Raw genomic sequence first — 25,340 nt, forward strand, 5'->3', positions numbered from 1 at the left:
GATGATGTGCTGACACTGAGCAAAATAAGGAGAGATGGAGCGCAGGGTGGTTGATGAGAAGAGCAGGAAAGAAGCTCCTTGACCTCTAGTAGCTGTTTGTAGCTGCAATGGTATTATGTCACTGTCAGCTGTTACAGCTCTACCCGTGAAAGAACAGCAAGGGACACTGGGGAGGAGGTTATGGGCTGGCATCCCGCTTTGGGCACTGAAGAGAAAGGATGCTCCATTCGGGTGGGAGCAGTGGAAGACTCTGGGAGCACTGGCAAGCCAGGAATCTTTCAGGGCATTCAGAACTCCAGCTGCCCCTAGTCCCACCATTGTAAGGGCAGTGGCACTTTGTTGTGAGTTGTCTGTCCTGCAGCCAAGACCCGCGGTGGCAGCTCCTCTTTCCCGGTGGCAGCCGGCGGGCGAGGCACCTGGAGAAGGCAGAAGGGAGCGTGGTGAGGGGCTGAACCCCGGTCTGGGCAGCGGCAACTCGGGGCTCCCAACCCCGCAAGGTGAGCTCAAGGGCACCCCACGCGCAGACCCTCCCGAAGGCTCCACCTGCGGCCCCGGGGAGATGGCACCGAGCCATTTTTGTACAGCGCGGTGCACAGAGTGCCTGCGCCTCGCCTGACCGCCCGGCCGCTCTCTGCCCTCCACGAACCACACACCTCCCGCCGGGGGGAAGGCGGCGCGCACCCCCGCCCTGCCCTGCCCTGCACTCCCGGGCCATGGAGGCTTTGGGGGCGACCGCCTTTGTGCACAATGGCCCGGGCGGGAGCGGCTGCGGAGGCCGTGGGAGCGAGCGCTCAGCCCCGCGCAGGCAGCGGGGCCGGGCCAGCTGCCCGTGAGGCGGAGGAGCCCCCCGGGCACCGCGGGGAGGGGACCGTGAGGGGCCGGGCCGTGCGGGACCGAGGGGCGGGCGGTGGATGTGACGCGGCGGCGCGCGCGGCATTGTGGGAGCCCCGGCAGCCCGTGCAGCCCATCCGCGGTGTCCCCGCGGGCGGAGCGGAGCGGCGGGAGCGGCACCGGCACAGGGAGCGGGGCCGCCGCCGGCCGACCGACCGACCGGAGACACCTTGCCCGGCGCCGTAAGTGCCCGCCGTGCCCGCCCGCCGTGCGGGGAAGGGCGGGGGCTGCGCCGGGGGCTCTGTCGCGGCGCGGTGACACCGGCGGCGGGGAGGGGGGAGAGAGGCACGGCGGGGGCCGGTGCCCTCCCCTGGGGGAACCCGAGGGTCGGCTCTGCTGCCTGTCGTTGTTGTCTCGGGTGGATCCCGGAGATCCACCCCAGCGCCCGGCGAAATGGTGGCAGCGGGGCCGCATTTCCATGGAATCCGCTATGGAATGACGGCGTGGGGCCGGGGGGAGCCCGGCGGGGCCGCGGTCCGCCCCCCGTCCCTGCCGCTCCGGGCACCGACCGGCCCCTTGCTCGGCGCTCCCGCCGGGCAGCGCAGGATGGCCGAGGGAGGCTGCGAAAAGCGCAAGGGAAAAGCAGCAGGACGCGGGTGGTTTTTTTGTGTTTGTTTTTTTTGTTTGTTTGTTTGTTTGTTTTTTAATTTCCTCCCGTGCGTTTCACTTCGGGACGAGGAACCCGCGGCGCAAAAAGTTAACCTGCGGCGTGCGAACGACTTAATGAAAAACAAAAGCCAAATGGCGCTTTCTAAACGGCAAGCGGACAGTGGGTAAAAAAAAAAAAAAAAAAAAAAAAAAAAAAAAAAGGCGTTCTGCTAGAAGAAACGGGGCTCGCCGTTCTTTTGGAAGTGTGTGCCCGCAGGGCTGGAGCAGCCCGTGGGGACCGGCTGGGTGCGGGTGTTCCGAGGGCACCGCCAGCACTGCAGGTGGATGCGGGTTCTGGGGGGCTCCGCACCGGGCAGGGCACGGCAGCGATGCCATCAGCTGTGCCTGCCGGAGGAGACAGCAAGGGCGGCAAACTCCCCCTGTCCTTTTGTTTTCCCCGTGATCTTTAAAAGTAAGTTGCAGAGGGCCCGTGAAATCGCGTCTGGAGCCGGCAGTGTGCGGGCAGGGTGGTGGAAAACTGGGGATGGAAGGAGGCTTGTTGTTGAAATGTGTTTGGATGAGGCTTGTTATTTATCTCTTGGCCGTACAAATGAACGACCATTTTTTTCCCCCCCAGGACCGTGTGTAGCTGTCACTTAGCAACAGGTCTGTAGGGAAGTTTGCAGATCCACTGCCTCCCCCATTCTGAAGAGTGGAAGAAATAAATGAGCTAAGGAGCAAGAGTGCAATTAATAAAAACAGTACCTGGGTTCTTGGGTACAGCCCAGAGTTGAAATACTGAAGTGGGAACAAGACAATTCGAGCTGCTTTGACAAATGTGTTTTAATGCAATGGGGTATGAGAGATTTTGTATCAAGTGGTTCCTCGAAAACCCCGATGTGTTTGATTTGGTGGGCTTTTTTTTTTTCCCCCCCACGTGTTATTAAAGAATTAGATTGTTGTTTACTTAGTAATGGTTGCAGGTTATTTTGCTGCATTATGTTTCATAACCTTTCACACTGAAATCTCCTTCTGGGCCTTCTGGGTCCCTAAAGAGTAACTTTGCTTTGCTGTTTGTATTGTATACCCTTCTGATTGCCAGCAAAGCCAAATGTTGACAGTGTAGATTAAGCCATAACTGATCTGAAAACTAGTAGCAAGACTGGAATTTGGCTGAATGACAGTAGTACAGGAAGAGTACTTAAGCACTGCTTATTCTGTAGATGAACATTAGCAAAAAGAGAAGTCCATCACTACAAGCTTAGACTTGAAAGGAATTGGTATGTTTAAATTTGTCCTTAGGAGTTGCCTGGTTCTGCCAGGGCACAGCAGTGAGCTTTGGTACAAGATATTCCCTTGATAGGAAGGGTGATGCATAATCACACTCTGGAAGAATAGTCATGAACCTGAACTCTCAAAGAAATTCGGAAGTATTTTTGTTCAACTCTGTCAAGTGGGATCAAGGCCTGTTGTCTGTTCCACAGAAAAGGCTGTAAAGTAGGGATAAAGGAGGAGGAATCTGGAACTGATGCCACAAGAGGAAAAAAGAAGAGAGGCTCCAGAAAGATCCTCCACTGGGAGAGGGAATATTGGCCCAGTGGGCAGTGCTGTGAGCATTAGGCTTTGTCCACTCAAGAGGTAAAACTGGAAAAGAAACATGCAGTGCTTGTGAAAAGAATGCAGGGCTGGCTTGCTTACTTGTTGGGGAAAGATGCTGTCAGTGCATCAAGAAGCTGTAGTTCCTTACCCAGACCCACTCTAAAGACAGGATGGGGATTCGTGGTCTTTGCTCCAGGACTGATGTGAGAATCACACCATTTGTGACCTCAGTGGGTCGAGTTCTTGCACTCCCTTCCCTCAACAGTGTAGCATCTATCTTAAATTTCATTCTGCATCCAGATTCTGCCCTGGAAACATCCATGTGAATTGTTTATTATGGTTTTGTTTTCTTCCGAAAATGTCAAGGGGCAAAGGAGTTTTCAAAATGTTCTTTGAAACAACTTTTTCTGACCACTGAATTCACAAACCCTCCAGTGCTTTAAGGCCCTGTATCAATTTTTTTAATGCTTCCTGTCAAGTATGCAAAAACCTATAATGTACAAATGGGCTTATTTTGGGCCAGTTCTCCCAGCAGTGGTCAGTGAAGACAATTGTATTTACGTTTTCCTGACTATTGGTGGCAGGGTGCCCAGCTGAAACTCTCGTCACGCTCCCAGCACTGTTCAATGGGGAGGTTTGCACATTAAGGGGTGTTTGTTTTGGTGTTTCAGACCCACTGTGGGAGGGAGGGACTTGTGCCAGTGGAATACAATTGTGCAACAGTGTTTTGTTTAGCACACAGATTTTCTGAAAGTGTTATTCCTCTTTTTTTCCCCATCCTTTATGTTTTGGGAATTTTAGTCTTCTTAATCTTCAACAGCAAGTGCACCTATTGAGCATTCCTAGATGAGGAGTGTTCTCTCAGTTTGCCAAGTGAAAATAAATGTATGGCTGGTGCTACCTTTTCAGGTGAGAAATTAATACAGTTTTGGAACAGGTGTTTCACTGGTTTCACAACTGGTTTCAAACCTCAAAGAGTTACTGCTTTGATGGAGAACTTGAGCTAAAGTCTGAAATCACATGAGATCAAAGGACAGCTGTGAGAGCTCTCTCGGTGCTGTTGTACCTGGAACCCACAGTGCCAGGCTGAGCCACTGCTGTGCTCGGCAGGCACTACGAGAGCCCATTTTATACCCACTCCAGGCAGAGCATTTTATAAATCTGCCAGACTAGCTCCTGATCAGCCAAGAACAGAGCAAGTTAGTTGTCAAAGCAAATTCAAATGCACCTCCTCAAAAAGAGTTCAGCGAGAGGCTGTTATTGTAGTACATAAAGAGATTTAAGAGAGAATGGCAGCACTTATATTGTTAATCTTTTGAAACAATGGAAAGAAAATAGCATTGCAGCTAATCTCTTTTGTGATACAAAAAAATGAACTTTCCAGCTTAGTCTTTGTACTGAAAGAAGAGAAAAATAATTACTACGTCTTAGTATTTTTCCTATTGTAGTAATGATCTCCTGGATTCCACTACACTTACCGAGATGATGATGTAGATCTAAATTTAATCATCTCTTTGCTGAGTGCAGTTAATACAGCAGTGTAAGCCCACGATCCGAACAGTCCCTGCCTGACAGCAGCAGCATTCGTAGTAATTTGTTTAGTCATTAAGAAGCAGTACCTGAAAACTATTAATAGCAGGGTGGTTTTATTACTGCTGTTTGATCAAAGTGGCAGATCAACTCAGCTAATAAAGAACTGGTATTTGGGTATCACTTTGCCAGGATGTGCAGCCTGTACTTTCAGAATTACATGATGTTAAACCTTGCAGAAAAAACAGATGCCTATGTGCATTTTAGGAAGATGGTATTTAAAAGTGTCGTTTAGCAGAGTATCTTCATGCAGGAAAATATGGCCAACCAGAGTTCCTGCAGCCAATTTCAAGCAGAAAAAATGTTAATTATGGGGATTTCATCACAACACCTTAACATTTTCTTAGAATGTGTATTTCTGGCTTACAAAGACGTGACAGCAGAGGAGCCTGGTAACTTGAATCTTTGCTGTGACCCGATTAATATACCATCAAATCTCGTTTGTGTGCATTTGGACATCTTAGAAAGCAGTGTGAGTCTTGCTGCAGTCCTTCAGGGGTTTTCAAAAGGCTGTGGATCAGGTGCTAAATTCTGCACCAAGGGCAATCTGTGTCCCAGCACAGCAGAGCCACTGAAGAATATAGTGTTAAATTTGATTTGAAGTGAAAGGTGAAGGTAGATACTTGAGAACTGAGTGATATCCCCTGATTATCCCAGTGATAATTTTGTGAACTGTCACACTGAAACAAACCCATTTTATTGTCAAAATCTTTGGAGACTTTGCAACGTATTTCGTAAAGTTTCTCAATAATTCCATTGCAAAGGCGGGAGAGAAGAAAGAAAGGGAAGTACTGGTCCATTGACTGTCCCTGACTGTGATTCATTTAAAAAATATATTTACTTATTCTGCCACTCAAATCCTGGGTGAACTATGGCGCATGTGATAAGATTCCTGTGGTTGCCTCTGATCTGCGGGCTCCCGGTGACTCAGCAAACAGCTCTGGTTCATTAGTGCTGGCAGCACTCCAGACTTTCTGGAGGTACAAAGATAAACCATTTCGGATCATGGAAGGTTTTCCTTGGGTTTTGATCTATTGTTGTGCTCTTCACATTTCACTTCAGGCCCTTTTCTGGTGGCTTTTGCAAGTGAAATCTCTTTCCCTTCGCTTTTTCCGTGGAGAAGGAGAAAGTTCTGAGCTCCTTGGGCCATCCCTCAGCCCAAAGGCAGGACAAACAGGTTCTGCAAAGTAATGATCCTGAGTACACAGTAAAGCTCTGAAAAAGGTTTGCCATGCCAGGCTCTCACTTTCACCTCCCAAATTATGTGGTTGGCAACAGCAAAAGCGGTACTTGAAACCCAGTTGAAGTTTCCCTCCCTTCACCCCCAACATCTAAAGGTTCAGTGATTCACCAGGTGTAGGAATGGCATCCTTGAGATGGGAAGCTCTGGAGCTCATCTTTGTTACATTTCGTCTTTAATGCTAAAAGTTCCAGAACTTATTGGTTTTTTTTCAATATGCAGCCCCCCTCACCACTACCTTCCTGATGCAGTTTTTCCTTACAAATAAACTTACAGGCAGAAAGGTCTTTAATGTTCTGTAGGAAAGGACCAGGCTAATTGTCAAGACAAGTACCAGGGTTATCCTAAACATTAATGCAAGAAATGTCACCAAGTGTATAAAATTAGGGGAGAAATAACCTGTAGAATTTGCAGAGGTGATAAACTAAGGTTATGAAATTTGTATATTGGTTATTCTGTATTGGTACCTAGTTTAGTAATGTTTTGATCTAAATGTCACAGCAGCTGATGACTGACACTCTCCCAACATCAGGAAGTAAGCACTTCCATCTTCTCTCCCAGCTCTTCTGACTATCCCATAGGCTAAATGGTAAATAGAAGTTTACTGCTTAAGGCTTGCAGGTTTTCTCTAGAAGAATTTCTGTTTTCCTCAGTCACCCATGAGTTACAACCCGAAGTTGCTGTGGGGCAGCACAGGTATTGCTCACACCCTTCTGCCTGGTGTTCGAGTCAGTGAACTGCTTAACATTTGTGAGACTGAACATCTGGAGCGCTATTGACGAAAATGGATTATGAAATATGAAAATAATCTCTGGCAGAAGGTCCATAGCCAACTCAAAGCCCCACCCTGCTAACAAAGACAGTGCTAACTAGATGAGGAAATGCAATTAAATGGATGGGTTTTTAAATCATTGGTGAGCTCCAGTTAGGCAGTTTCTCAGGGCAAGAAAATTGGCTTTTGTCCTCTGCTTCCCAGAATAATGGTGGTTGCAGAGCTGAGTCCACAGCAGATGAAAGGAGAAGGAGCCCTTTTGATGGCTTCCCCTTTCCCAAGATTCCTGTCGGGGTTTTAACATAAATTTCCTAAATGTAGTGTGACTTCCACCTGAGCTACGAAGACAGGGTTGTTTTGTTTACCTTTAGCAAGCAGTAAGCCCATTGCATTTAATTTACCTGATGTGCTGTGGGGGTACAGAATCTGATGGGTGGAATATGGAAGTGGAAAGGAAAAGAAATGTTTGATACTTGTGTTTCTCTAGTTCTGAGTGGTCCTGGTTTGGCAGCTCTGAGTCTGAATCTCAGTGACTCACTGAGATTTAGAGGACTGCAGGATGTGTCAGCACAGAACAGAAATTGCAAAACTTAGAAGTGGGGTTGGTGAACCTGTTCTGCTGAATTCTGAGCTCTCTCAGCTGTGGATTCAGACATGCAGCAAAGACAGTCGGGTTCATAAGGGCAAGGAAGAGAACTCAGGATAAACAAGAGAAGATGGAGAGGGAAGCAGAGCAATGGTGTGATGGGAAGGCAGGCTTAAAGGGGTTTCACTGGGGAGGGTATGAACACAGCAGTGAGTTTGCATGTGTATGAGGTGGGATTTGTGCAGCCAGGGAAGAGCTGGGGTGCACAGAGCTCTGTGTATCACTGATGCATTCCACTGGTTTCCCTGGAGTTTGGCAGGGAGGGGAGATGGGGACTGTCTCCTTGTCCCTGAGGTAATTTCAAAACCCAGTGAATTGCCTAAGCCTTCGCAGATACCTCGAGAGCCTGTGAACCCTCCACCCCTTTGGATTTGTCAGCTTCTATTTACAGCCTGAGCAGAAATCAAAGAGAGAGCAGAGTATGTTTGACAGCTGTATCAGCAGTAGGTTTCCTCAGTGAGACAAACTGAGATACAGTTGTCAGATATCTGCTGGGTGTTCAGACCACTGTGCTCTGAGGGAAAGGTGGCAGATGGAAGTTCAGCACATTCCTAGAGGGCGTGTTGAAACAACAGTCTTGGACGTGGAGATTGTTGGGTTTCAGTAGATTCAGATCTCAAGGGGGTCATTTCAGCTCTTTCTAAAAATACAGCATTTCATGTACAGTTGATGTATTTTGCCATCCATGGGCCTTTGTTCTGTCAATTCACACTTCTTGAAAAATGAGGTTTTTAAAGAGGGTGAATACACTTCAGGAAAGTTTTAGTGGACACAGTTTTTCCTAGTTAGGAATGTAGTTGTTCGTGGGAATAACTGTCCTACCACAGCTGTTCAAATCATCAAAAGTCTTTTGTGGAGAGCAGAAGGTTGTGTCAGTCTCCTTCTTGCAGAAAGCATCCTCTGCTCCAATGCAGAAGCTCTGTTTTAAATCTGGTAATCTTCCCTCTTTGCTCCATTAGTGGTACTGGATTTAATCCATCAGGAATTTCAGAAAAGGAGATTTATAGGAAAGAATATGTCTTACATATTTCCTATATAAAATTATGCCAATAATTTACTTTGTTCTTTTTTTTCTTCCTAACATGCAGAGTGCTGTTTCAGACCTGAGAGAGACAAGATGTCCAGCAGGGGTGGGAAGAAGAAGTCGACCAAGACTTCCCGCTCGGCCAAGGCTGGGGTGATATTCCCTGTTGGAAGAATGCTGCGTTACATCAAGAAGGGCCACCCAAAGTACAGGATTGGTGTTGGTGCTCCCGTGTACATGGCTGCTGTACTGGAATATCTCACTGGTAGGTTTGGCTGAACGGTGGGCAAGTTCAAACACAAACTCACTTTGCCCAGGAAAAAAACGCCCTGATTGATAAATGACTACAGAAATTTGAGTGTGTGCTGTGCTGACCACACATCTAAGCCAAAATCAAGGTGCCCCCACCCAGGAGCCTTGGTGGCTTTTGTTCAGGACTGGATTTGCTCTCACCTGTTGTAAACACTCTCCTTCCACAAGGGCAGTCAGGGTTCCCTCTGACACCGGGGCTGGTGGACTGGGCCTGCATTGTTGCCATCCTTGCTTTGATGATGTTGTGCTGGATTACTCTGTTTGGATTATAATTGTCTGCTAATTGCCTGTTAAGAATACACAGAAATTTGAAATAGAGAGCTTCTCGGGTGTTTACACAGGGCTGAGATTGCTTACAGCCTTGTTTAAACATTTTGTTCAATTTACTGATTTCTTCTGAGACTACATGTGCTGTTTGCAGTTTATTTGGTTGAGTTTGTGTAGAAATGCACACTGTTCATCTGCCCTGGATCTACGGGGCTTATTTGCTTCCATTTGTAGTCCTTGCTCTGTTCCTCTCATTGCATCAGAATGAGAACACCTTAAATAATTAATCTCATCCTCAGGACCCCTTCTTGGAGGACAAAAGTAGTATTTTTTCCTCTGTTTAGAAAGAAGGAAGAAAATGCTTTGCCCAAAGACATACAAGTAAAGATCTTTACTTAGCAGTTCTCCTCTCGAATGAGACCTAAGACATTGCAAGTTTACCCCACAAACAACATGACAAAAGCAGTCCTCTGATGGAACACTCCAGCTGTAATAGCATCAACATGTGGGCTTTTTGCAATAACGGTTTGCTTAGAATAGAAGTTAAAAATAGATAAGAGTTAAGCATCAGCTCAGTCACCTTTGTGTGGGCAGGTTGACTTTTAAGCATTTACCTGGTGGTGTAGGGATGGAGCAAAAAGCACAGGTGCCAGATGGATTGCTGCTTGGAGACAGAGTCTATTAGCATGAGTAAGGAAAAGCTTGAGTTGGATCTTGTTTCTCATAGCAGTGTTTCTTTCTCGAGTGCATCTGCTGCTGGCAGGGTTGTGGTTGCTGCAGGTTCAAGGGTTTGAAGGGGCAGGACTCTTTAAGCTCTAAGGGTGTGCTGAGCCTCTGAGGCAGAGATACAGTTCTCTCTTTGACTTAAGCACCAAGTTACTAAGGTGTGGTTTAACTTTGCTGTCAGTATTTAAAACTGTATCAGCCTGACAGTTAGATACACTTTACAGTGAATATTGACAGTGAAGAACAGAAATAGGATGATTTTTTTTCCATGAAGTTTTTTCTTCCCCTAAAGATGATTGGTAACATTAGTGAATAATTAATAAAGTGCTTGTTTTCATCAAATATCCCTTTTTTTTTTTCCCCTCCCTTCACTTGTTCACATTCAGTTTTCTTTATTTGGGCCTCTTATTTAAAAGAATACTTTTAAACTTCATAGATGGCCTTAAAAAAATTACCATTTCCTTCGGCTGGGTTCCTGCTTACAGCAGTAACAACTCAAATAAAATGTTTCTTAGGGTGAGGGGTGCTTTGAATGCTGCCCTTTTAAAGAAACAGAGCAATACAGGTGAGCTTAAGGCACTGCTAATGAGCAGCACATGGTACTGGTTAACTCTTTGCTTCAAAGAGTTGAGAATAGGCTGGAAGAATAATACAACAAAAAAAAAAGCCAAGGAAAAGTTACACCCATTGCTTTAGGGAAAGTTAAAAAAGGGAGAGGGAAAGGAGAGCTTAAGGTAAAAGTACCTTCTCTGAAGGCTGGGTAGATAATCCTAATATCTTCAGGGTTTTATTTCATTCTCATACATGGATACACCTCAAAAGCACAGATGCTCTTTTCTTTCCAAAGCTAGTAATAGCTTTATTATAGAATGGTTTGGGCTGGAAGGGACCTTGAAGCTCATCTCGTTCCACCCCCTGCCATGGGCAGGGACACCTTCCACCAGCCCAGGTTGCTCCAAGCCCTGTCCACCCTGGCCTTGGACACTCCCAGGGATCCAGGAGCAGCCACAGCTTGTCTGGGCAACCTGTGCCAGGGCCTCCCCACCCTCCCAGGGAAGGATTTCTTCCTAATATCTAATCCAAATTTATCCTGTTTCAATTTGTAGCCATTCCCCCTTGTCCCATCACTACTAGTCCTTGTTAAAGGTCCCTCTCCAGCTTTGTTGCAGTCCTCTGTTTCAGTCTGGTGGGGCTTTTTTGCCCCTCTCTTTAAGTTTTTCCCAATCTGTGTAGTGCAGTTTTTTTGTCTTTGGTGCTCTGAAGTCAAGGTCATTCATCTTTTCCAGCGTAATTCAGAAACACTCCCTCGAAACGGGCTGCTTGGAGATTTTTGGTTTGTGTTCTTTTTACCTCTTGACAGTTATGACTTCACAAACCCAGAGAAATCCTGACCTCTCTCCAGGAGAGTTTTTTTTTAAAGGTGATCATGTCAGCACATGGCCTGAGACTAAATCAAAGCATTTCAACCTTTTCAAAGTGAAAGCAGGAACGTGACATAATAGGAAGGAGCCCACATGAAGTGGCCTGCTAATAAATTGGCTGAATGAAAAAAAGCAATCCTGTGCATCCAGGAAGGAGAGCAGAAATGTAAAATATCAAAAGCAGTTGTAGGAAAGAGAAACTTCAGAAAAAAATGGGAGGGGAGATGACAGAGACGTGACCTAATAGAGGGGAACCCACTAAGGTTTGAAAACTTGTTCATCAGGGTGCAGGGTATGGAACCAACTTTAGTCCTTTTGAAGGTGAGCTGGTAAATTCTGCTGGCCTTTGCTCATGTTTAACTTTGATGTAAATCTGAAATTAACCCACAATGTGCTCTGATCTGGGATTTTTGTGTTCAGTTTGAGATCTGAACTTTTGAAATGCTTCCAGCTGTTTAGGCTTGGGAGTTGTGTTCTGGATTCATCTGGAGTTATGACTTTGTACTTTGGAAGGAACTTAGTTTTATCATGTGTGTACACTACTCATCAGAAAGTAAAGGAACACATTCTGTCATTTCTTGTGTCCTTAGAGTTCAATTTACTTGACACAGAAACAGGCTGCCCAGGGAGTATTCTCCTTCTCTTACTTATTCACCAAAGGTTCTTGTTACCCAGAAGTAATATTACAAAATAATTGTCTCGTCAGCACACCCAGTGTTGGCAGTTTGGTTTCTTAAGCCAACTTTCTTATAGTTACCTGTTTTTTCTCTAAGGAAATAAAGTGTTTTGTCCACTGTAAATAGGGTGCAAGTGTGTGTTTTGTGGGGGACTGTGCAGAAAGTACCTTTGAGTGTTACTGATATCAAAGCAAGTGGATACAGTTCCTTTCTTTACTCTGCAGGAATAGTGTGGATGCTGAAGAACTCTAATCCATGGGTCTTGTTCCTTTTTCTTCTTTGCAGCAGCAGTTCATGCACTGCTGCCTGCCTTGTAGGGAAAAGTCAGAATATTTGATTAACTTCTTATGCTGCAGAACTAATTTTAGGCATTATCACCATCACCAACAGTTTTATTTGTAATTCCTTTTGCCTCCTTTTCTTATTGCATCCCTTGGTTTACAAGGGTTCCTTGCCTATTTATCTTCCCTGATGAGGAGTTCAGAAAAGTGCAATCCACTCCTTAATTTCTCTGCAGAGTAGTGCACCAGTACCAGTGCCTGTCAGAAAAGAACACGGGGTCAGCCAAGGGAATGGCCACAGACTTCATTTGGGGCACTGCAGCCACTCACATGAGCTTGGATGGTTTATATTGGTCATAACTGGTCCAGCCACACATCTGGTCCTTTCAGATGTAGAGCTTGTCCAAATTACAGCACAGTCCAAACTTTCTTATGAGCTGAAAAAGATACTCCTTTGCCCTTGAAAAATAGAAGTCTCGTGAGCCTATTTAAAGGCAGCAAGAACCAGGCCTGCAAGTGATTTCTGCTCCCCCTGTCCCCCATCATCTGTTCTACACTGTAAACAATTTTCATTTGCCAAAATGTCATAGCAAATGAGGAGAAGGAGAAGTTTATAAAACAGCAGGAGCACAGGAATACGGAAGAAATGAGACCATGATTTATGTTTCTTATGTACAAAGTGAAGGAAGGAGAAAATGTTAAATGTCTGTTTTCTCCATCAGTTTTTTTTTTTTTTCTCAGCTGTGAGGTGGGGTTTTTTTGTTGATCATATATTTTGGTAGAATGTCAAATAAGCCCTTTTTGAACCCCTCAGTTAGAATTGCATGGGGGGCATTACCTGAGGGTTTGTTTTCAGGCTTTCTGCTGTCACCAGACTCAAACAATGGAGGTTCATGTGCTGGAGCTCAGTTAATTGCATTTCCACCTGGATTAATTTTGGATGTGGAAGACTCTCTTAAGCCAGCTGCTGACTGGCAGAAGGCAAGTCCTTCCTGAGTGCAGCTTCACTGCTCCCTTCAGGTTCTCCCTTTCCCAAGTGCAAACTGAACTGCCCAAAATCTTTCCAGGGTCACAGGGGAAGACAATGCTCTGCCCTCCCTGTCAGAGCAGATGGACTGCTGAACTCCTGCCTGGGAGCAGAGGGAGCTCAGGGGTCCACAGTAAAAAAAGCTGAAGGTTAAAATTGACTTGCAGGCATTCTGAGGCTGCTGTAAATAACAGTCCTTAGGGAGTAATGAAATTTAAGAAGATAATTAATTGACAGCATCTTTTTGATACTGTTGAAATGTGTGCTCACTACCAAGATGCATCTCTTCTATTTAAACAGGCAGCTTTGGAAACACTAATCCCTTTTATGGTGTTGTGCCACAAACTGTGTCTCTTAAAATAAATTAGGGGTGGCACAGGTAGGGCCTGTGCCTTACCTGAGCAAGCCCAAAGCTGACCCTTCATATCCAGTGTGGGTTTAATATGGATTAATACTGGACCTAAAATACAGCACAGATTTTTATGGCAATAGCCTCACAAGCAGAATATTTTGAATATATCAGCATAGCAAAGCTCCTCTGTAACTTTCCTTTTACGTAAGATTTGTGTCATGCTCTTAAGTGAAGTGAGACTGTCACAATTTAAAATTGCTCTACTTGTAAGGGGTGTCTCTTTAGATCTAAAACTCTGCATTGTTACCAACTGAATGTCTTCTGATCATGAATGAATGAATCAGTGTTTCAAATGTACAGAAATGGAGAGTTTTCTTTTACTGATAAGCCCTTCCTTGGCCCCAGCCCTGTAAGCACTTACACATGTGCCTCTTACCATGTGGGGCCATAAACTTTGGTGCCTCTCCAAGTTCCAAAAGCTACCCCACTGCAAAATTACTGACCCAATGAGGGTCCTGATGTACTCTCAGTTAGGACCTCTTGATGTATTCTAAACATTGTGATCAGCAAATTATTTCATCCCTTGAAAATGGTACATTTTAGGTGTATTTTAATGCACTTAGGTCTAGAATTAAATACTTTTTATTCTAGGATTAAATACTTTTTATTCTAATAAGTAATTTTATCTGTTTATTGGGCTAAGTTGCAAGAGAGCAGTCACTTTTCCTGTATATTGCTGCTCAATCTACTGTTGGTGTCAGCCTTTCTTTTGAAGGATGGAGTGTAAATGAAGTGGAAAACAAATATGGCTGATTTTGCTACATATTTTTTTCCCTAACTTTATCTTTGCCTGAACTTGAATTCCTTGTTGAGAAGAATAAAAGAATCTCCAAAGCTGAAGTGTTTTCTTCTTTGGCCCTTTATTCTTGGAATGCCAGCTGTAGCAGGCTAGAAAGCAGGAAGACATCCCAAATCTCCAGAGCAGCACAGTGTGTTTGGCTCAGATATTCTCAATTTTAGAAGCTGTTACATCAATATTGTAAGCATAATTTCCCCCTGGTTTTTTTTTCCACGAGGGAGGATTATTTAGAATGCCTGAGTTCAGATAATGTTCTGTCTTTAGTCTATCTCTTTAAATTAGTACTCAGGGTGTGACTGCTTTATGAATAACATTTGAATTGAAATTCAGGTTTCCCTGAAAACTGAACTCTCATACCTTTTACAGATCAATAGTAAACTGAGAAACTAAAAGAAAAAAAATAGAAAGTTAAATAATATTAGATCTCATACCAAAAAAAAAAAGAATAAAAAGGATGGTAATAAAGTGTAGAAGAGAGCTGAAAAGTGGCTTTTGTGGCCTGAACTTATGTTTTATGTAAACATCAGTCTGTCATCTGCCTCACAGAAATGCAAAACTGAGAATAACTTGGCAAAGTGAACACTTTCTCCTTTAAGGGGCCTAGTTTTGATACAGCTCAGACACTCAGACTGAAAGGTTTGGGTTTTTTATCACATCCTAAGAGAGCGATTGCCCTGCTGAGAGTTAAGGTTTCATCCAGGCTTGTTCAAAGCAGTAAAATTGCTTGAATTGATTTTTCACTGCATCAGATTTCCATGACTTTGAACCAAGGCTGAGAACTGTTTTATTGGGATGCATAAAAGGGAAAGTGTCGTTAAATGATTCTACCTTCCCTCTTGCAACTGCAGATTCCGGGGGGATTGGGTGGAATGCACGGAGTGAAGAATGCAGGAAACTCTTACCCAGTCTTGGTTGATTGGGGTTGATTGGCTTAAAACCTTCTGGAATCACGGAAAATGATTCTCAGGTCAATAAAATGCTGATGGGAAGATGATTAATTTAAAGTACAATAAGCAGACTCCTTGTCATGTAGTTGGCTTTGTAGCAAATACATATTTTTCTCAGTGGAATTGTATCAACCTTCATTTCTCTTTGATTTCTGGATATTGTTTCCAATTTTCTTCGGAGGAGAGGCTTCACCATTCTTTTAAAAACCTCTGACTTGTTCCTGTTGGAATTTGAGTCTTCAGGAATTGGCCTTTTGTCAGCACATCACCTGTTAGTTGTTAAGAGTTTAATTTTCAAAGCTATGATTTCATCTCCCTGAAGAGAAGGTGGTCAAAGGGATTTGATGCAACAGCAGTGGTTTAGCTTGAGATGTAAACCAAAAAAAAAGAGAGAGGATGAGGAACTCACCCTGACAATTTGCTTCAGGATGAGGTTTCTGTGGAGACTTCTGACACTTCTTGGTTGTGTTGGAGTAGGAAGTGCCTTGAGAGCAGCTTTTCCTGTGGTCTTATCTTGAGCTTAAATGCAAAGACATACAACCGGTTTTCTTTTCTCCTCTCAAAATATTTAACTGAACTTTTAAAAAAACCTCAGCTGAAGAAAAGCGGTTTTGGTTCAAGTGCTGAGAACAGGCTTAAACCAGTTTTCACTACCCATATCCTGGTTCTAAATGTTACAAAGGAGTTTTTCAATTGAAAACTACCTTTGAGTTAAAATTTAAGAGGAAATTTCTTAACTTTAAGGGCTTTCACTTCCCACTTTAACCTTCTACTTTAATAATGACTGAAAGGAAGAAAAATATTAATCATAACCTTCTACTTTAATAATGACTGAAAAGAAGAAAAATATTAATCATAACTTACTTTAATGACAACTGAAAGGAAGAAAAGTATTAATCGTAACTATACCTTTTAAATCAAATTGATATATTCATGCTAGATTTCTGAGGCTTCCATCCCTATTTTGCTACTTAACAGCTGTCCATACATGAATATATCACATACTGACATGGCATTCCTACTTAATTCTTTTTTTTTTCCCCTAATTGTATATTTCTCACAGCTTTTTCACTGTATTGTTTTATATCTGCACTTAAAGCAATACATTTTTTGTTTGAAAGTGTCCAAAAGCACAGAAAAAGTCATTTGTGCAAGTAGAGTATCTCTTCATATTAAGCTAATCTTTCCATATGTAGTGGTTGAAAAATTATACCTTCAAAAGCATAGAATAATGAAAAACTTGTATATTTTCTAAAAAATGGAGCTTTTCATGTTGTGTTGCCTGAGTGGTGGTGATGTAATTATTCTCTCGGGGGGAAATGCCTTCAGTAAATATATGAAACGAATGGAATAGACATTATGCAACTTCCATCCTTGCTGGGAGGCCTCATTTTTGTACAATGTTTTGGTCTTCTGGCTGGGTAAATACAGGCTGAGTGAAACCTGATGTCATGGAAGCTCTTAACACTTTCTTTTGCCTCAGCTTTTCTAAGCAGAGTCTTCTCTCCTGACCCTGCTCGGTTGCAGGAGTTGATTTTTCGATGTCTGTTTCTGTCCCCACTGTGGGAAGATTACCTTTAATGAGTCAGAACTCTTCAGTGACTCCAACCTTTGAGCCTGCTGCTTCCAGAGATGGGTCTGACCTAAGAATTCAGAGCTGGTCTCCATTTTAAATACCTTTTCCCACCTACTACTCTTTCCAGCTAAAGCCAGATTCTCCTGGAAATTCGAGCCAGCTCCCTTACAGAGCGAGCTAGATTTAAATCTCATTTAAAATGAGTCTAAAACATGGGTGAAACACCATTTAAATGTTTAGAATTAAAGCAGCATAAAACAGATGTGAGAGTAAAGCTGGCTGCAAGCAAACTCGAGGCGAGTAGTCCAAATCCCATCCACATCCACCAAGTCTTCACTTCCAGCATTTGTGAGCGCTCTGATCTGTTGGGTTTGGATTAGGTTTGGTCACTGCTAAATCAAAGAACTGTTGCCTATGTTGGCTTCAACTCAAATTCCTCCTGACCTTCTGTTTTCAATCAGGAGAGTGCCCGTTCTGACCAGCCTTGTGTGCAGGGCTGAGTTGGGCTGTTCTGTGCTGTGGGTCTCTGAGTGTGCACAAGCAATGCTTGATTATTATTGGAGAGCTGAGAAGGCCAGGAGAGAAATTCCACCCTCCATGCCCTCCTCCTCCTCCTCTCTCCCTCTCCCCAAGCTCCTCTTTTGTGGTCCTCAGGGCCGGTGCAAAGCGTTCTGTTGCTGAGGAGGAAGCGGGGTACCTCAACTTCCCTAAAGGACCATTAGAAAACTGTAATTTCAAAATGAGTTTCCTGTCCAAGGAAGAGGGCTTAGCACTTACCAGAACAGTTCTCCACTGTACAAGGCAGACATGGGAGTTTTATGAGGAACAAATAAAACATTCCTCTGCGCTTTACAGGCATAACACTTTCTTAGAGCCTTTAGTTCCAAAATGACCTGTCTGCATAGTTGTGCTGATCAGTCCCAGGGAATAACACGGCCTGACTGTTCAAGGGCCTGCTGCAGTAAAGGGGGAGGGGAGCAGAGGCAAAGCAAAACACAGCCTGCTGTTTGCAGCAAAGCCTGGCTTTTCAGCTGGGACTAAAGTCTGAGTACAACCAATTCCATCCCTGATCTTCAGAGGTGGAGATGCTGGTGTTCCTCAGCCTCACTGAGCTCCGTGGGGATGTCTGGGGTGTCCGTGGGGATGGGAGCCGGGTCTCGGTTGTGATAGGAGGCTAAACTTCACGTGTCTGAGCTGGGCTTTTGGAGAAGTACAAGAAAAGGATTATGCCAGCTTAATTCCCTTCTTTGGAGGTGTGGAAAGCATAGGCAGGTTGACCTTCCCCTGCTAATCCTGCTTTAAAAATAAATTAAAGCAATTGTTGTCAGCGTGAAATGTTGAGTTGGTTTTGCGGCCTTGGACTTGATATTCTGTCTCACCCTGTAATAAAGTTAATTGTGTGCTTTGAAGAACACAAAAAGAGTGGAAACCTACCAAAATCCTCCATGAGGTTTAACTGTAGAACATCCAGAAGCAGCTGTAAGCTTTCCAGGAAGCATCATAACTTACTTGTTGTGGGAATTAGGATGAAAAATAATTAGAGAGTCATGTTAAATTCAGTCTAATGAGAAACCATAGTCTGTGCTGTGTAGTGTTATTTAAGATGTACTGTGTCTTACGTGGTCATGTGGACTTTGATTTTAGTCTTTTTCATTTCCAGATTAATGTCTTAATTCAGTTCTGTTTGCCTCCCTATGATGGGAGGGCTCTCCTGCTATAGTCAGTTATTAAATGTGAAATGCATCTCATTGGGATGTTACATTTTAATATTGGTGTGTAATAGATGTAAAAAAAGACATTTTCATTTTCTTTTTTTTTCTCCAAACGTTACCGGGTTTGCAAAAGGAATTACACAGAAAGAAACAGGGAAACACAGATTGTGGAGAGGGACATGAAAGGTGACAGCAACAGCACATAATTACAGAGTCAGATAAACACGTTATGTCATTTTTTTAATTGTTCCCCAGACCTTCTTGTAATTAATTACATCCTTGCCCAGGGCTTGTTGAGCTGAAGACAGATAAGTTTGCAGATAACACTCCAGCCTTTCACATCATAGATCCTTGCAGGGGAGCAAGTTAATCTTTCCTAATTCCACTAAAAGCCATCACGTACATAGCTGTTACATGTTATTTTGTCAGGACTGGAAATGTCTCCTAAGGAGATCATTTATTAGGAACAAATACACATGATTCATCAATTACTTTTTTGAGTTGGAAGTGTCTCAGATAAAGAAAAAATCTTTCAGTGTGTGCAGCAGCAGAGTTTGTATTTTTAGTGTCCTAAAATGTCCTTTGGTGTGTGCTTGCATGGTTCCATAATGTAAAAAATGAGACATTGACAAGAACATCTTTTCCAGTAATAAAAAACGAGAAGTGATACACATTTGACTGATTTGAGAAAAAAAAAAGACCTTTAAATTTGTACATCTAGGACTGTCACCTAATAGGAAAGGGATCCTAGAAGGTGAGCATGCAGTAGCCTCGAGAAGAACACTGAAAAGTGAAGAATCAGAGGAGCTGCTTCAAAAGAACAAAAAAAAGAATTCTAGTTTAAAGCACAGGGCTTCAAGGGTGCATTTGTGCTACAGTGATTAGACATGTGGAAAGAAAATGGTAATTTTAGAGTTAGATGTCTATTGAGGGTATCTTCAGCTGTTAGAGGAGGAACATGATGCAATTCCCATATCTTTTTGCTAAATAACACATTGATTTTTCTTAATGATCACACTGTAATTAAAAGGGGTTTACTTTTCCCCCAGCGGAAATTCTGGAATTGGCTGGAAATGCAGCGAGGGACAACAAGAAGGGTCGAGTCACTCCTAGACACATCCTGTTGGCTGTAGCAAATGATGAAGAATTAAATCAGGTAAGAAAAACCTCTGCCCTGTCAGGGCCAGGATTTCCTTTAGGGCTTTTAAAATTGTCTTTCCACACAGCTGAGCTGTAACTCGAGAGCTCTGCTTACTGAGCAGCACACCAGGAAACAGCTCCATCCCTCCCTGCCATGCTGCCTGTGTAACCACAGCACTCAGCTTAATCCTGCATTTCAGCACCCTTAAAATGTGGAACAGTGCAATGGAGATGTAACCTGACAAATTTCTCACACCGTTACAGCCTCTTTTGGAGTGGGGCATTGTCGTAAACTCTACAGGGACACAGAGAAAATCTTGCAGGTGCTTTTTGTTTGGTTGGTTTTGTTCTCCCCTGAAGTCTGTTACTGTGAGCACAGAACTCTTGAAAGTCTGTGTCCTTTGCAGACTTCAAGATACCTTTAACTTTGCCACAAAAAATTGGGTAGTATTATTATTATTATTACAGTGCTGTGGCACCAGCCAGAGGCAGTGGCTGGGATTGCTGTGGGAGCAGTAAACACAAATCAGAAGGTTTCCAGGTATAGAGACTTGTATAAATGTTACCCTCCATTCTGAAGTTTCTTTTTCTAAGAAAGAAAAAGCTGTTTTTAAAATGCACTTTCAAGAGAATTCAGCACTTGAGACACATACTGGGTGGTGGCACCCATTGCAGTGTCCCACCCTGGACTTTGGGGCCCCGTTTCTCTCTCCCAGGCTGCCCTGCAGGGCCCTCCTGTGTGTGGCTGGGACTGCCCTGTTCTCTCCTAGTTGGGTGACAGCCTTCATGGCACAGCTTCAGAGGAACAGCTCTTGGGTGAGCCCTGCAGATGCTGGCAGTGCCAAGCACATGTTGCAAGAGGAACACACTTTATTTTTATAGTTAAAATCTCGTACGTGGCCAGCTCCATTTCATACATTTCACTTCTTCAAGGATAATGTGGTAAGAAACTCAGGGCAATGTACAGAGCTTGCAGTAAATTTCTATTTATTGGTGAGTAAGTGCTGGAATTTGCCTTCTACGACTTTTTTTATGTTTTATTAGCTATTGAAAGGGGTCACCATAGCCAGTGGTGGAGTCTTACCCAATATTCACCCAGAGCTGTTGGCAAAGAAGAGGGGATCAAAAGGAAAACTGGAAGCCATCATCACTCCACCTCCAGCAAAGAAGGCAAAGTCTCCATCACAGAAAAAAACTGTATCAAAGAAAACAGGCGGCAAGAAAGGAGCTAGGAAATCCAAGGTAATGTGTTTATTTTCAACCCAACAAGCCTGCAAACAGGAGCTGCAGGGAGCTCCACTCAGGGGCAGCTTTCTGTGCCCTGTGTTGTAAACAAGCAGAGGAAGGGGGAGTCTGAAAACCCTCAGAGCTCACTCAAGTCTGCAGGACGGGGAGATGAGCCATAAATACTCTGTGAGAAACATTCTTAGGTGGGCCCAGGCTGGAGATAGAAGAGCAAAGTGTCTGCTCTCACCTTACAGGTTTCAGTTTGTAGGAGTGGGGAATCTTTGCACATGTGTAGCCAAGGATGGCTCTTTCTGTGGCAAAACAACAAGCAATAAGTTATGAAAGTAGGAAAAAAACCCCAGGAATTTCACATGAAGAGGACAAGGAATGTCAAAATTGCCTCGGGGTCAAACAAAGCTTCTTTATTCATTGTGTGTGTCTCTGTTACTGTTTACTCGGTCACTCTGCTGATTTTTGGGGGTTTTCTCAAGCTGTTGAATTGTGTTCTCCCCCAGAACACCTAATAGGTGACATTTCAAGTGCAGTGCTTCCAAGAACCATGCACTAATAATTTCCCTAAATCTGGAATTTTTTTTCCCCCCTGCTTGATTACAAAAGCAGGAAGTCTGTTGTGGGGTTCTGTTTTTCTTCCACACAATAAACTGTATTGTCTGCTTACTATATTGGTATTTGGCTAACAGCAAACTCTTGGGGAATTGAAACAGGACCCATGAAATTCTGATTTTCAAAACATTTGTGTAAAGGAAAGCGCAGTTACAGCTTCTAAAAGCACCAATATACCATTGCATCAAAGACATTTTAGTTGTTCACCCTAAGGTTTAGTTTAAGGGGCAGTAGGGAGACAGTGGCCTTGCTTAATATTCCAGGTGTGCTTCTCAGCTTCAACATAGATATTGCTGTGCCACCAAGTATTTATATGAAACCCCAAGTAGTGATTTTCTTGAAAATATGAATTTATATTTGGCACCAGTTGAGTTTGTGACAACAGCAGTCAGTTCACTGTCTTCATGAACACCTTTTTCAAAATGTTCCTAATTCTCATTGTTGTTCAGTAAATCATTTCATTCCTGAGACCTGTTATTCCCCTGCAGTGAGTGCAGAGTTGGTGGTTGAGGGGAACTCCTTCTCCCCCAACAGCTGGAGATGAAAGTAGGTGGTGATGTTAAAGAAGACAGAAAATTTTTCAGCCCATTTCCTGCTACCAGGCAGGTAGAAAGTAGATGTATTCCTCTGCCTCTGCCTTTGAGGACACAGTACAAAGAAGGATTTCTAAAAATAAGTTTGTGAAATCTGGGAGCACCTCCCTTCACAGAGAGAGAAAATTTGTTCTCTGACAAGTCGCTTTTTACCTTAAAATGAACGTCTGCCCACACATGCAGATACGTTCTCTTTGTCCATCAGAAAGTTTGGGGCTGTTTATGTGTTTTCCTGCACCATTTAAGACAACTCCCATCCCAAGTGTGCCCTGTCCTGGGCAGGGAAAGGCACCTGTGGATCTGCAGGTGCTGAGGGTGTCACTCCTGTTGGTCCCTTCAGCTGTTTCCAGTCAGCGTGGTTGGCCTGGAGGAGAAAATCCAGCCCCGGGGTTTGGACAGGCATTTGACTGCCTGCTGAGCATTTAGTGCATGTCACAGAGCTTAGTGGCATTGAACTGTTTTTCTCAGAGCCTGGAGTTAACTAATTAACTGTATTTTTGGAAGAAGAAGCAGGGAGAAGTGAGCAAATCAGCCAGTGCTGACAGTACAACAGAGGGAACTCCTGCAGATGGTTTCACAGTCCTGTCCACCAAAAGCCTGTTTCTTGGCCAGAAGGTATGATCCTGCATTTTTTACAAATGAATACCTATTTTTCCATGCTGCTTAGGGAACACCCCCCTCCTGCCACCCCCCTTTCCACAAAACATCCAGGTACAATGGACATTTCCCCACTGAGCACTTGAGGAAATGTATGATGTTAGTTTTTCTAATTTCGAACAACAAACTGCTAGAACATTTTAAAAATACATTAAAAATTTTCATGTGGCTATATAATTAAATACTTAATTAGAAGGAAAGCCTGTGTGCTTGTAATCTTTCTCACCTTATTGATAAACAGCATAATTGTTACAGCTCAGCATCTGCCAAAGAGGAGATTATTCTAAGAATAATATGTATTTTTTCCAGTGGGCAGCCCACTTCATTGCTGATGTCAGTGATTTACAGGTTTTTATCAAAACCTATTTTAGGCACTTGTTCATCATAGTGGTTTTATGTTATGTTCTGTTTTGTGATGTACAGACTGTGTAATAATGAATGATGCTTTTATGAAAAGCTAGAAGTCAACAATCCTTTTTTTCCCCTGTGAATATGCCTTGGGACGTGGGATGGTTTAATACAAATACATGTCTTCTTAAAGAGAGGATCCACTTAAAGAGACAATTCATTAAATTAATTTGCTTTTTTATCCTGAAACCTACCTTTAGTTCATGATACAGATTTTTTGTTAAGTAAAGCTGCATCTTTCTTCTGTCATTCAGTAATCAGATCATTGTGTTGTAAGCCATAAAAGATGAGCCATTGTCCATTGTGGAATGTAACTCCTCTGACTCATTTTTATTTCACACTGAGGTTGTTCTCCATTTACCCTGCCACAGTTTGTTTGCCAAGTTTAACATGCATGAGAGTAACATTTTTTTGCAAGACTTCTGATTTTCCACATTTAGTTTTATAACTAGAGCTAAATTGCTGGGTTGGTAGGTTTTTTTTTTTTTTATTTTACTCCTGGTAGGGGGGTGGTTCTTTAAAAACATTTTGATGACCAATTTAGAACCCCAAATTTATAGTCTACATTACTGTTTCAAGAAAGCAAGTAACATCAGACTTCTGGAGCTGATTTTCAGCTCCTTTTTAGTTACCACAGGGAACCTGTAATAAGACCTGGTGTTGTATTCCAGCAAACTGACCCCCCAAAAAGTGGGGCTTTGCTGCTGGGCTCAGTGGAAGAGAATCCTGAACTCCAGTGTCTGGTTTAGAGCTTCCCAGGGAGTGCCTTGTTCTGGGGAATGGAATTCCTGGCTCTCTCATTCCCTGGTGTGACACGTCCATCCCTGCACTGGGTGCTTGTCACTTAGAAAAGCAAAAGGAAAGGAAAATGAAAACTTGTTTGTCTCCTGTGAGGGAACACTCCAAGTCAAAGGGGGATCGTGCTCTGAGCATTAGAGAAGGCATTTGAAGAATTGCTGCTGAGATCAGTCAGTCAGGGTCTTTCAGACCTCCTGTCACATCCTTCCAGCCTGGCTCTGTGGTTTGCAAAACCATTATCTGCTACATCAGAAAGCCATTTGCTAGATGGCAGGGAGGGAAGAAGATAATCTTGGGTTTGGTATCACCCCATTCCTGAGTGTTTAATGGGATAAATCTTCTTCTTGGCTTCATGTTTGCAGAAGGGAAGGGATTTATTTGCAAGAGCAGCTCTTCATCCTTCTAGTATCCCCAGATTTAATTAGCAAAAAACACAAATGAGAATGTTGCAAACATGGGTATTGTTCAGTTTTTAAAATTCCTGTTATTGCATTAAACCTTAAGGTAACTGCTGACACTCAGGTAGAAATTCTTAGAGGCAAAGAACCCTTCAGTTCTACCTGTAGAAGTGTCTTAGTGCTGCATTAATTAAATATTAAAACCTAGTTAATATGTAAATGACTGCACCAGTGCCATCCCTGTGGGAATGTGGTGTTGGGCACATTAACTAGCTTGCTTTTCCTGAGAGGATCAGAGTTGTGAGACCTCAAGCATTAGGGTTTGCACTTTGCAAGAGACCTCAGCTTGTGGTCCTCAACAGGCATCTTCAGTTTTCAGTATGAAACTCATACCAGAAAAACTTCCAAGACTTTGAAGGTAATTTTATCTGAAGTAAGAAATGCAAGGCTTGGCTCAGAAAACACCCCTGGATGTGCTGAGTGCCACCTGCATTTTATCTAACTAACATTTAATTGAAATGCCACCTAAAGTTACGTCCATTCTTTGTTGCACATGGATATGCAAGTTGTGCCTATTTATATTTGTAAAGTGGCCCTTTAGGGGATCACTTCTCCTGCCTGATACATGCTTCATGTTACTTGGTAGTGAAATTCAGCAATTACTCATTGGAGGATTTCATTCTGATTAATTTTTTAATTGTGTTCTGGCACTTGGGTGTCTAACAGTGCATTGAGCAGTAAATGCAGAATTTAGTAAAGTAATAATTAGCTGCCAACTCATGCTATCAGTGATGGGCAGCTTTTTAAGCACCTTGTTGTGGCTGTTAAATTGAAAGTTTAATCACCAGCTGTTTATTATGTAAATCCCATGTATGGGTGGGCTCAGGGTTAGATTTAAGGTCCAAAACCAAAATGTCCCACAGCTAATGGATCTGGGGCAAGAACCTCTAGAACACAGAATTAGGGATGAAAGAGGAACATCTACAGG

General features: G+C 43.4%; 1 protein-coding gene across 5 annotated transcripts in view; it reads left to right on the top strand.

Annotated features, from left to right (window-relative positions):
* Window positions 1-257: 257 nt before the first annotated feature.
* Window positions 258-25,340, top strand: part of LOC126638480 (core histone macro-H2A.1) — a 40,396-nt gene continuing 15,313 nt past the window's right edge. The window contains exons 1-5 of one of the 5 annotated variants that reach the window (XM_050312415.1): window positions 258-497; window positions 8,415-8,615; window positions 19,557-19,663; window positions 20,692-20,889; window positions 22,599-22,706. In XM_050312415.1, the coding sequence (XP_050168372.1) occupies window positions 8,444-8,615; window positions 19,557-19,663; window positions 20,692-20,889; window positions 22,599-22,706 (585 nt within the window). In that variant the 5' untranslated portion in view covers window positions 258-497; window positions 8,415-8,443. Of the gene's footprint in view, window positions 498-945; window positions 1,074-8,414; window positions 8,616-19,556; window positions 19,664-20,691; window positions 20,890-22,595; window positions 22,707-25,340 lie in introns of those variants that run through there. The other 4 variants (XM_050312413.1, XM_050312418.1, XM_050312417.1 and 1 more) reach the window with 4 other exon arrangements.

This window comes from Myiozetetes cayanensis, unplaced genomic scaffold (genome assembly GCF_022539395.1).
Source record: "Myiozetetes cayanensis isolate MyiCay16 unplaced genomic scaffold, myiCay2020 scf17, whole genome shotgun sequence".
Lineage (NCBI taxonomy): Eukaryota > Metazoa > Chordata > Aves > Passeriformes > Tyrannidae > Myiozetetes > Myiozetetes cayanensis.